General features: G+C 39.4%; 1 protein-coding gene across 2 annotated transcripts in view; it reads right to left on the minus strand.

Annotated features, from left to right (window-relative positions):
* Nucleotides 1-701: 701 nt before the first annotated feature.
* mks1 (MKS transition zone complex subunit 1) overlaps nt 702-13173 on the minus strand; it is a 33394-nt gene continuing 20922 nt past the window's right edge. For both annotated transcript variants that reach the window (XM_061899025.1, XM_061899024.1), the window contains exons 11-18: nt 10289-10351; nt 7785-7855; nt 7647-7716; nt 7476-7583; nt 1725-1858; nt 1565-1647; nt 1397-1494; nt 702-1331 (exon numbers count right to left, since the gene is read on the minus strand). In XM_061899025.1, coding sequence (XP_061755009.1) covers nt 1240-1331; nt 1397-1494; nt 1565-1647; nt 1725-1858; nt 7476-7583; nt 7647-7716; nt 7785-7855; nt 10289-10351 — 719 coding nt within the window. In that variant the 3' untranslated portion in view covers nt 702-1239. The remainder of the gene's footprint in view (nt 1332-1396; nt 1495-1564; nt 1648-1724; nt 1859-7475; nt 7584-7646; nt 7717-7784; nt 7856-10288; nt 10352-13173) is intronic.

A 13173-nucleotide genomic window follows, 5' to 3' on the forward strand; every position in this document is an offset into this window, starting at 1 on the left:
GGATTTAAGGTCCAAGCTATTGAATATGCTAAAAAGAACAGTAAGCAGCTATGTTTTATCAATATACCGTAGCTGCGTGTGTCAAATATGAGTCATTAAGTGACTCCCGCCTCCTGGTGGTAGAGGGCGCTAGTGATCCTTCTTGCGACTACTCGGCTGCAGAAAAAGTGACAACAAGCAGCAAGAGTGAGCAGCGATCATTTATTTTTTCCTCCCGCTTGCACTTTTAACATGGAGGATTACATATCTAAAATAAAACAGTTTTCTAAACTGGACTTTCAATCAAAGCAGGAAGTAATAAAGGCAGATCTCCATCGAGACAGAGAGACTTTTAAAACTGAAGAAAGGTAAGGAAGACTTCTATGAACAAGTTATCGATGCTTTTGATCAGAAGGAGCTGTGCATGGACTTCATTTATAAGTAAAGGTAAGACCATAATAACGTTTTTTTTATTGAATGTGCTTTTCATGATGGTATCCTGACATCACACTCAAATTTATAAGCGCAGGCCTAAATTTACTGCATGCCTTTGTTAAGCGCCTGAGTGAGAAGAAGTTTTAAAATAATTAGCGCATGCTTGCCTTTACCGCATGCCTTTGGTAAGCGCCGGAGTGAGAAGAGGTTTTAAATTAATTAGCGCCCCGGCGGCAATTCAAGGAAATACGGTAACTAGCTTACTTTTGACATGATCAAGTCGCTACTTACATGATTTATGGACTTTATATAACAAAATGTCATGAGTGGAAATGTTACAGTGCAGCAAATATTACTGCAAATGACTTTCTCGGATGTGTTTGTATTATAAATTGAATTAAGAGGACTTAAAGGAAACTAAATGAGCTCAAATATAGCTACAAATGAGGCATAATGATGCAATATGTACATATAGCTAGCCTAAATAGCATTTTAGCATCGATTAGCTTGCAGTCATGCAAGGACCAAATATGCCCGATTAGCATTCCACACAAGTCAATAACATCAACAAAACTCACCTTTGTGCATTCATGCACAATGTTAAAAGTTTGGTTGACAAAATGAGACAGAAAAAGAACTGGCATAAAACACGTCTTAGAAAGTCGGAGAAAGTTGTATATGTAAACCAGGGGTCGGGAACCTTTTTGGCCGAGTGACCCATACAAGCCAAATATTCTAATGTGTTTGTATTACAAACACATTAGACAATGCCTCGTCACCGCAAAGAAGATTTTGTTACGCTGATTTTCGCTCTTAAGCAGGACATCAAATTTGGAGTTGGGAGGCGGAGGCGATGAAGTCTCTGGGAAGACTTTCTCGGACGTCTTGCATTTTTCTTCTGGCCCGTTGAAAGGCCTCTGGCAGAGCAAAAAAGTCCCGTAAATCCAACGATTCCATATCATTTATTAGACAGTCTGCTTACCCATGGTGCTCATGAGTGTATCGTGATGACTAAATCCGTGGGTGTGGTCGGCGACATAGTGCTTCCTTCTTCTCAACGTGTTGGAATCCACAAAGGCCCTGCAACAAAATGCAGGCCGAGGTGTCAAGTATATAACTGGTGTTTTACTTCGTTGCCGCTAGCCCTTACTTGGATTGCTGGATGCAGTGCAGAGTAAAGGTCACACTTCCAGAGCTTTCAGTACAAAAGCCAAAGCGACTTAGCCGCTCCCCCTGTAATTATTCCATGAAAACAGACTTGTTTCGCACAATCGCGCTTTCAGAAGAAGTCAACCGGCAAAAGTGCTCACCTTGAAATGTCCTGGAGTCCTCACGTAGCTCGGGTCTTCCAGCTCCGGGGAACCTCCGATGAAGAAGCGTCGCATTGCCGAGACCGTGCCCGTCTGGAGGGGTCGCCACGTGTGACACGTGACCGTGTGTCGACCTGCGGCGCGCACGAGCAAGGAAAGATTTCTACAATTATTGGTAATATCACAAAGCTATTTAGCGTTGTATGGTTCCAGACCACCACCATGTATCCCTCTAGACCAGGGGTCGGCAACCCGCGGCTCCGGAGCCGCATGCGGCTCATTGTCAACTCTGATGCGGCTCAGCTGCACAATCGTCGACCCCCCAGATTGTTGCGGGGAGACATCACCCGGAGCCAACGTTCTCCAAATTTCACTCGGACTACAATATTATGGGCGTGCCGTGATGATATTACTTTTAACGTCCTCTTAAACGTCATCGCGCCCGCCATTCACGGAATGCTATTTGCGTGCCGACCGGACACAGGCATTTCGCTGCTTCTATCGGCACTTGTATGAGATTGCAAGGCATACTGGGTGACACAGAGTACACTGACGGTCGTGATATAAACAACTTTAACACTCCTACTAATATGCGCCACATTGTGAACCCACACAAAAGAAGAATGACAAACACATTTTGGGAGAAAATCCTCACAGTGGGGATGGCGTGGCTCAGTGGGAGAGTGGCCGTGCGCAACCCCAGGGTCTCTGGTTCAATCCCCACCTAGTACCAACCTCGTCACGTCGGTTGTGTCCTGAGCAAGACACTTCACCCTTGCTCCTGATGAGTGCTGGTTGGCGCCTTGCATGGCAGCTCCCTCCATCAGTGTGTGAATGTGTGTGTGAATGGGTAAATGTGGAAGTAGTGTCAAAGCGCTTTGAGTACCTTGAAGGTAGAAAAGCGCTATACAAGTACAACCCAGTCATCATTTATCATTTAGTAACACAACATAAACGCAACACAACTAATACCCAGAATCCTTTGCATCCATGACATTTCCTGACTATGTTATACACCAAAGCCCGCCCACCTCAACCAGGCAGGGAGGGGGGAGGTTTGGTGCTTGTGGGGTGTATAACATAGTCAGGAAATCTCATGGATGCAAAGGATTCTGGGTATTTGTTATGTTGCTTTTATGTTGTGTTACTGTGAGGATTTTCTCACGAAATGTGTTTGTCATTCTTCTTTTGTGTGGGTTCACAATGTGGCGCATATTAGTAGGAGTGTTAAAGGTCTTTATATCACAACCGTCAGTGTACTCTGTGTCACTCAGTATGCCTTCCAGTCGTGTGCGTGCATTTGCGGAAGCCTTTCACAACATGTTGCTGGACTGGCAAGCAGTTTGTACATGTCGTAGAAGGTGTTTAAGGCAATGGCTCCATAACATGCGCTTATTCTTGTCATCTGGGTGACCACCAGCAAATATTGGCGATAATAGTTGCGGCTCCCATTGTCTTCCTTATTTTGTGAAACGTGTCAAAATGGCTCTTCGAGTGGTAAAGGTTGCCGACTCATGTTCTAGACCAGGGGTCAGCAACCCTCAATGTTTGAAGAGCCATATTGGACCAAAAATACAAAAAAAATCTATCTGGAGCCGCAAAAACAAATTTAAAAGCCATATTACATACAGATAGTGTGTCATGAGATATAAATTGAATTAAGAGGACTTAAAGGAAACTAAATGAGCTCAAATATAGCTACAAATGAGGCATAATGATGCAATATGTACATATAGCTAGCCTAAATAGCATGTTAGCATCGATTAGCTTGCAGTCATGCAAGGACCAAATATGCCCGATTAGCATTCCACACAAGTCAATAACATCAACAAAACTCACCTTTGTGCATTCATGCACAATGTTAAAAGTTTGGTTGACAAAATGAGACAGAAAAAGAACTGGCATAAAACACGTCTTAGAAAGTCGGAGAAAGTTGTACATGTAAACCAGGGGTCGGGAACCTTTTTGGCCGAGTGAGCCATACAAGCCAAATATTTTTAAAAGTATTTCCGTGAGAGCCATAAAATATTTTTTTAAGACTAAATACAACTAAAAGCGTGCATTTTTAAGAAAGACAAACATTTTTAGAGTATAAAAAGTCTCTTATTCTTTTTAATAACGTTGTTATTCTGAGGCTAACTAACAAAAAAAATAAACTACTTCTTACCATTAATGCGACTTCTTGAACAGGTGCGGTAGAAACCGGATAGATGGATGAAAATGCATGAGAATGTTTTATGTTTTGAACGTTATTTTTAACATCGTGATTACCAGCGGAATTAATTATTACTTATCGTGTTAAGCAATGTCAGCTAAGATTTATCTGAGAGCCAGATGCAGTCATCAAAAGAGCCACATCTGGCTCTAGAGCCATAGGTTTCCTACCCCTGCTGTAAACAAACCATGGTGAGATCAAAGACTGCCAAAATTAGTAGGACAAAACGGCGCTCGCCAAATACTTGAATCAGTGAAGCATGTTTAATACAAACAGTGTGCTTTATAACAATTAGGGAGGTTTGTGTCATGTTTGTCCTCCTACAGAAACCACATTAAAACAAAAATTTTATTTTTTCACTTCATCTTTTTCCATTTTTCATACATTTTTGAAAAAGCTCCAGAGAGCCACTAGGGCAGCGCTAAAGGGCCGCATGCAGCTCTAGAGCCGCGGGTTGCCAACCCCCGCTTTAGACCAGTGGTTCTCAACCCTTTTTTCAGTGATGTACCCCCTGTGAACATTTTTTTAATTCAAGTACCCCTAATCAGAGCAAGGCATTTTTGGTTGAAAAAAAAGAGATAAAGAAGTAAAATACAGCACTATGTCATCAGTTTCTGATTTATTAAATTGTATAACAGTGCAAAATATTGCTCATTTGTAGTGGTCTTTGTTAAACTATTTGGAAAAAAAGATATAAAAATAACTAAAAACTTGTTGAAAAATAAACAAGTGATTCAATTATAAATAAAGATTTCTACACATAGAAGTAATCATCAACTTAAAGTGCCCTCTTTGGGGATTGTAATAGAGATCCATCTGGATTCATGAACTTAATTCTAATAATTTCTTCACAAAAAAATAAATCTTTAACATCAATATTTATGGAACATGTCCACAAAAAAATCTAGCTGTCAACACTGAATATTGCATTGTTGTATTTCTTTTCACAGCTTATGAACTTACATTCATATTTTGTTGAAGTATTATTCAATAGATATATTTATAAAGGATTTGTAAATTGTTGTTAATTTTAGAATATTTTTAAAAAAAATCTCCCGTGCCCCTTGGCATACCTTCAAGTACCCCCAGGGGTACGCGTACCCCCACTTGAGAACCAATGCATCTAAACCAGGGATGTCAAACTGGTTTTCATTGAGGGCCACGTGGCAATGATGGCTGCCATCAGAGGCCGCTTTTAACAGCGAATAATGTATGTCAAATTTTAATTTCCCCGCGGGGATTAATTGTCACGCCTGTAAATCTGGTTTTATGTTTGATCATGTTTTGTTTTGTTTTCCGGACTCTTGTTCCGTTTTTTCACTTCCTGATTTGTTTTTGTTACCATAGCTACTCATTAGTTTCCACCTGTTTCCCCCAGTCACGCCCCGATCATCAGCCTCTCACACCTGTTTCTAGTTACCACGGCCACTATTTATGTCACTTGCTTTCTGTTTATCGTTCTGGGATTTTTGCATTCGGTCTCATGCCTCCATGCCTGCATTTCTAGTACAAACCACGCTGCTAAACCTTTGGACCACGCCACGTAAGATCCATGTATTTTTTCGCCTAAGTGCAGTTTTTTTGGTTTATTGAGTATCTGTGTTAGCATCTTTTGTTTATTTATAGATAGCCATGCCATTGTGCTGTTTTTGTTAACGTTTTTGCATAGATTATTATCCGCCATCGAGCGTGCTTTTTGTTTTGCCTTTTGTATTTTAGTAACAAATAAAAATGTACTTACATTCATGCCTGACTCGTCCCACATCATCCTTGCATCGAAGAAGCACAAACACCCACAGTTACGGCATGACATTAATAAAGTATTTCTGATTCTGAGGAATTTGCCTCTGGATTTCATAATTAGTTATACAAATAGTTTTAAGTAGATAGTCAATGTTATAGTAAAAGCTTTACATATGTAACATTTCACTGCAAAAACATTTCACTGTGTTTTTTAAATTATAGTAAATGGAAAAACAATTCCACTGTTATTTGGGGTGGTTCTTACAGAAAACCTGCCAGAATTTTTTTGTTAATTTACATGTTTTTTTTTACAACATCACATTGCCAGACAGTGGCCTAGCGGTTCGAGTGTCCGCCCTGATATCGGTAGGTCGTGAGTTCAAACCCCGGCCGAGTCATACCAAAGACTATAAAAAAATGGGACCCATTACTTCCCTGCTTGGCACTCAGCATCAAGAGTTGGAATAGGGGGTTAAATCACCAAAAATGATTCCCGGGTGTGGCCTATAATCCGGTGCACCTTTTGTATGAAAACAGACCTGACTACACCCGCTCATCGGTAGTGCGCCTTATAATCCGGTGCACCCTATGGTCCGGAAAATACGGTAATCTAAATGTTCCTTTTAGAAAATTAAGTGTATTAACATTTGAATGATTATTGTGCAGAAATATGGGGAAATACATATCATAGCAACATAATACCTTTATTTCTTTCACAGAAAAGAGCAATTCGAATCATTTTTAAAGTAGGATATAGAGACTACACAAATCCACTCTTCATTAGGTCAGGATAACTAAAACTAAAAGACATTGTAGAATTGAATACTCCATTAATGAGTTTCAAAGCGAGAAATAAAGTTCTTCCGAAGGACATACAAAAGTTATTTGAGTTCACATCTGAAGATGAGAACCACAGAAGGCCGTATGACTTTAAAAATCCATCCATCCATCCATTTTCTACCGCTTATTCCCTTTCGGGGTCGCGGGGGGCGCTGGCGCCTATCTCAGCTACAATCGGGCGGAAGGCAGTGTACACCCTGGACAAGTCGCCACCTCATCGCAGGGCCAACACAGATAGACAGACAACATTCACACTCACATTCCCACACTAGGGCCAATTTATTGTTGCCGATCAACCTATCCCCAGGTGCATGTCTTTGGAAGTGGGAGGAAGCCGGAGTACCCGGAGGGAACCCACGCATTCACGGGGAGAACATGCAAACTCCACACAGAAAGATCCCGAGCCTGGATTTGAACCCAGGACTGAGGGAACTTCGTATTGTGAGGCAGACGCACTAACCCCTCTGACACCGTGAAGCCCCAAGAGTGCAAAAAAATTTGACACAAATGTGCTAGTCTGTTGTTGGTGTGAAAGCATGGAATTCTCTAAACAAAGACTTAAAAAGCTGTAAGAATATATTTGTATTTAAAAAGAGTTATAAAAAGAGAAAACTGGAATTATATCAAACTGAGTTTTGATTTAGATTGGACGTGTCATTGTGAAAATTCTTAAAGGAAAATGGAAAAGTATGTTGGAGTTTGGGTGTTGGTGGAGGGAACAGTTATAAAGTCATCTAAAATACTGTAATTTGTGTTAAAAAAAGGGGCAGATAAATATAAGAATATTATTCTTCCATCTGCTCCTTTCTGATCATGGAAATGTATAAGAAACAAAAAAACAAACAATGAAAGTGTCAATTGTACGTGGCTTGTAAATATGCATTTTCATGAAAGTAATAAAATAAATGATGATGAATGATGAAATGTGAAAGGCATCCAGGTGGATGACATACCAGGCGAGTCAGGCAAGAGCAGGTATCCGTAGCCTTCGGTTCGACAGCGCTGCCAGGTGTCCAGAGACAGAACCTTGAAGTACAACAGTGGCCAGTGGGGGAGTGATTCTGCAACGACAAGGATTCTTCTTTCAGCGTCCGCAGCCGCCAACATGCGCGTGCAACACTAACCCCCGCTCTCTTTCTCGCTCATGTAGAACGCCTCGAAGGTGAAAGGGTAACTGAAGTAAGCCACGTTGTCCTGTTGGTGCAGAGAAAGTGAAACTATACATCCCAGCGTCGAATCTCGCGAATTCGTGAAAAACGCACCTTCCCTGATGTCTTGGTGCGCGAGGTGTGGGTGACGCCTGAGTGGGGGTGCATTGGCAAGCTGGACCAGTCTAGTTGGCAAACACATTATTATTTATAAGATATACAGGTGCTGGTCAGATTATTAGAATATCATGAAAAAGTTGATTTATTTCATTAATTCCATTTAGAAAGTCCAACTTGTAGAATGTATACATTCATTCCAAACAGACTGATACATTTCAAGTGTTTTTTGCCAAAAAGGAGATGATTATAGCTGACAACCAATGAAAACCCTAAATTCGACATCTCAGAAAATTAGAATATGGTGAAAAGGTCAGATATTGAAGACACCTGGTGCCACACTCTTAATTAGCTAACTAATTCAAAACACCTGGAAAAGCCTTTAAATGGTCTCTCGTTTTGATTCTGTATGACACACAATCATGGGGAAGACTGCTGACTTGACAACTGTCCAAAAGATGACCATTGATACTTTAAAGAAGGAGGGCAAGACACAAAAGGTCATTGCCAAAGAGGTTGGATGTTCCCAGAGCTCACTTTCTGTTACCATCTCTTATGTTAACGGGTCGGTTTTGACCCATGTCTTAAATCAGCTGTAAAATACACTAAAAACAATTATCTATCATCCAATTTGTTTCTCATCTCTTGGTTACCTCGTTAGGTTTCCTTATCCATGAAAATATTGGTTTTAATATTTTTGGTGTGGGCCATTGGGCCTTTTTTTTGTCAGTATACCCCTCGATTTCAATTGAAAAAAATGGTAAAACGAACCTCAAGAGAATCGTATAAAAATAAAAAAAAGGTTGTTGTGTTACCTGAACATTACTGAGGGGTATTAGAACACATCTCTTAAATAAATGTGTTTTATTTATTTTTTCATTTTAATAATTTTAACATAGTAACAACTCTATACTGAATTGACCTCAAATGTCTGGACATTTTAGTTTTTAAATGCATAAAAGAACCACATACATTTTGTTTGTTTTTGTACTGGATAACAAGGTAAAATGAGAATCCACTTAAGCTCACATGATTGGGAGAGGAGCTGGCCGTCAGTGTGTTCAGTTTTGGCTCTACTTAGTGCTTTATAGTCTTATTTTTATAACTGGGTCGAAACCGACCCTAACAACACCAAGGTCATAATTTCAACCAGAGCATTTTATAATTTAGTGAAACGAAAAAAACAAGTTTTATTTTGTTGAAATAGAGGTTCCTGACAAAGTCAAAAAGCCTTGATGCATAAAAATAAATTTATGTGGTTATTTTATGCATTTAAAAACTAAAACGGGTCGGTGCCGACCCTAACACAAGACGAAGGTTAATAGAGATGTGAAGGGAAGACAAAGATGTGGTAGAAAAAAGTGTACAAGCAAGAGGGATAACCGCCCCCTGGAGAGGATTGTCAAACAAAACCGATTAAAAAATGTGGGGGAGATCCACAAAGAGTGGACTGCAGCTGGAGTCAGTGCTTCAAGAACCACCACGCACCGACGTATGCAAGATATGGGCTTCAGCTGTCGCATTCCTTGAGTAAAGCCACTCTTGAATAAGAGACAACGTCAAAAGTGTCTCGCCTGGGCTCAATACAAAAAGGACTGGACTGCTGCTGAGTGGTCCAAAGTTATGTTTTCAGATGAAAGTAAATGTTGTATCTCCTTTGGAAATCAAGGTCCCAGAGTCTGGAGGAAGACAGGAAAGGCACAGAATCCACGTTGCCTGAAGTCCAGTGTCAAATTTCCACAATCGGTAATGGTCTGGGGTAACATTTCATCTGCTGGTGTTGGTCCACTATGTTTCCTGAGGTCTAGGGTCAATGCAGCAGTCTACCAGGAAGTTTTAGAACACTTTATGCTGCCTGCCGCGGACCAATTTTATGGAGGTGAAGATTTCATTTTCCAACATGACTTGGCACCTGCACACAGTGCCAAATCTACCAGTACCTGGTTTACGGACCATGGTATCCCTGTTCTTGATTGGCCTGCAAACTCACCTGACCTTAACCCCATAGAAAACCTATGGGGTATTGTGAAGCGGAAGATGCGAGATGCCAGACCCAACAATGCTGAAGAGCTGAAGGCCATAATTAAAGCAACCTGGGCTCTCATAACACCTGAGGAGTGCAACAGACTGGTCGACTTTATGCCACGCCGTATTGCTGCAGCAATTCAGGCAAAATGAGCTGCAACTAAGTATTGATTGAAACTTTCCATGTTCATACTTTTCAGTTGGCCCGCATTTCTAAAAAATATTTTTTGGTACTAGTCGTAAGTAATATTCTAATTTTCTGAGATACTGAATTTGGGATTTTCAGTAATTGTCAGTACTAATCATCAAAATTTAAAGAAATAAACATTTCAAATATATCACTATGTGTGTAATGAATTGATATAATATGTAGGTTTCACGTTCTGAATATAATTACTGAAATAAATCAACTTTTTCATGATATTCTAATAATATGAACAGCACCTGTATGGTGGTAGAAAGCGATTGTTGCTTACTGTTTGGCAGCTCCATGATGTAGTGGACGTAAATGTTGTCATATTCAAACCCCTTGGCAGACACTGGACACAGGAACAAAGAATAGAATCTCATAAGAGACAATATTCAAGATCGATGGATAGATTTTTTTATACCGAATATTAGTAGACAAGGAGGCTGATAACCGATATTTGGAGCACATATTAATTTGCAGTGAAAATGATTTAAACATGAATAGCATGCGACAGTAAACAGTTGGACAAGTAATTTTTTAACATTATTTTTAGGAAACTTCGGACCAGTAGCGACATCATGTTTTATGCAGCGCTAATGTTGTGGTTAATTTAGCAGCAAAAAACATCAGGGATATTGACAAACACCTTTATTACCTGTGTCTACGAGGAGCATCGACATTTGCATTACAAAATATTGGAAAAAAAACTGCGAAAATTGGCAAAAATATGGGATTTCTATACATCAGTGGTTCTCAACCTTTTTCCAGTGGTGTACCCCCCTGTGAACATTTTTTTAATTCATGTAACCCCTAATCAGAGCAAAGCATTGTTGGTTGAAAAAAAGAGATAGTGCTGTATTTTACTTCTTTATGTCATCAGTTTCTGATTTATTAAATCTACAACAGTGCAAAATATTGCTCATTTGTAGTGGTCGTTCTTGAACTATTTCGAAAAAAAAGATATAAAAATAACTAAAAACTTGTTGAAAAATAAACAAGTGATTCAATTACGAATAAAGATTTCTACACATAGAAGTAATCATCAACTTAAAGTGCCCTCTTTGGGGATTGTAATAAAGATCCATCTTGATTCATGAACTTAATTCTAAACATTTCTTCACAAAAAAATAAATCTTTAACATCAATATTTATGGAACATGTCCACAAAAAAATCTAGCTGTCAACACTGAATATTGCATTGTTGTATTTTTTTTTCACAGTTTATAAACTTACATTCATATTTTGTTGAAGTATTATTCAATAAATATATTTATAAAAGGATTTTTGAGGTGTTGCTATTTAAATAATTTCTTTTTTAAATCTCACGTACCCCTTGGCATACCTTCAAGTACACCCAGGTGTATGCGTACCCCCATTTGAGAAACACTGCTCTACATCACAATAACTTGCCATGTACTTAACTGTATAACATTTTATTGCAGTTAATGGATTTAATACTTTGGAAGATTTCGTCGTGAGGAACCCTGAAATACTGCGACCATTTAAATAAAAACAATTCTGTCCTCCTCAGTTTATGAATGGCTGACATTATTTCTTCCTGGATGTTACAGAAAGTATGAGAATGTGTGAGTTGCTGCCTGCTCTTTTTTACTTACACAATAAATCTCCTATGTGTCAAGATATATACACAAAGTTTGAATTTTTGCCAGAGATATATTTTCTGTCGTTTTCATGTATAGAATAAGATTTAGATTTATTGGTCACCATTGGGGAAATTAATTTTCACTGCCGTACATTTAAACAATAGACATTACACATCACGAACAAAAATAACAAAAAGACATCATACATGACCAACACATTTACAAGCTTTTTAGGGCGGCTATAGCTGCATTGATAAGGCTTTTCCTGAGGCGGGCCCTCTGGAATTTGATAGTTCTGTTCCTGTGCCCTGATGGTAGTGGGATGATGTGTTGGTGTAGTGCATCGGTGTCAAACTCTGGCCCCCGTGTAATTTTATTTGGCCCTTGAGGCAATATCAATTTAACATTAGAGCTGGCCCGCCGGTATTAGACATCGACAGTGCCGCTGTAACATCGCATTCACCGCTAATACTCATACTTGCCAACCCTCCCATTTTTCCCGGGAGACTCCCAACGTTCAGTGCCCCTCCCGAAAATCAACCATTCTCCTGAATTTCTCCCAAATTTCACCCGGACAACAATAATGGGGGCGGGGCGTGCGTCTAAGTCACTGCCTTTAGCTCTCCCTACAACCTGTCATCACGTCCCCTTTTCCTCTATACAAACAGTGTTCCGGCCCAGTCACATTAATATTTGCGGGCTTTTACACACACACAAGTGAATGCAAGGCATACTTGGTCAACAGCCATACAGGTCACACCGAGGGTGGCCGTATAAAAACAACTTTAACACTGTTACAAATATGTGCCACACTGTGAACCCACACCAAACACGATTGACAAACACATTTCGTAACACAACAAACACAATGGAACAAACACCCAAAACCCCTTGCAGCACTAACTCCAGGTATCTGGCTTGGGCACATCACATTAGATCAGTGTCAGGCCTGAATGGCTGATTTATTAATTGTTATTTTATTTTCAAATTTAAAAGCCTGTGGAAAAAGTTAATTTTGATGTTTTCCTCAGAAGTCTGCAAATAGCAAAGAGGCATTAGATTTTTTATTCAAATTGTATTTAATAAACCATTGATGATTTTCCGTTTGTTTTTTGAAAGTTGATTTTGCACTATTAAGTTATGTGTTATAGCAAATTAGTGTAGCAAATTGAGCAGTAATCGTTTTATTCATGCACATTCTCTTGCTACTTCAAGGCTTGAAATGTTTGACGTATTCATTATTATTTTATTTTCAAATGTATTATTAGCCTGTAGAAAAAAAGAAAAATTGATGTTTACCTCAGAATGCTGCAAGTAGAAAATAGGCATTCCATTTTCATTCAAATTTTGTTTGATATGCCATTGATATTTTTTAAATATTATTATTTGAAACTGGATTTTACATGTCATATAAAGTTATATAAGCCTTGCTTGCTGAATATTCACTGCAAAACTTATTTGGGTCCCTGTTAAAGGTTAATTTGTTCAACTTTGGCCCACGGCTTTGTTCCGTTTTAAATGTTGGCCCACTCTGTATTTGAGTTTGACACCCCTGGTGTACTGGGTG

This window comes from Nerophis ophidion, linkage group LG04, assembly GCF_033978795.1.
Source record: "Nerophis ophidion isolate RoL-2023_Sa linkage group LG04, RoL_Noph_v1.0, whole genome shotgun sequence".
Taxonomy (NCBI): Eukaryota; Metazoa; Chordata; class Actinopteri; order Syngnathiformes; family Syngnathidae; genus Nerophis; species Nerophis ophidion.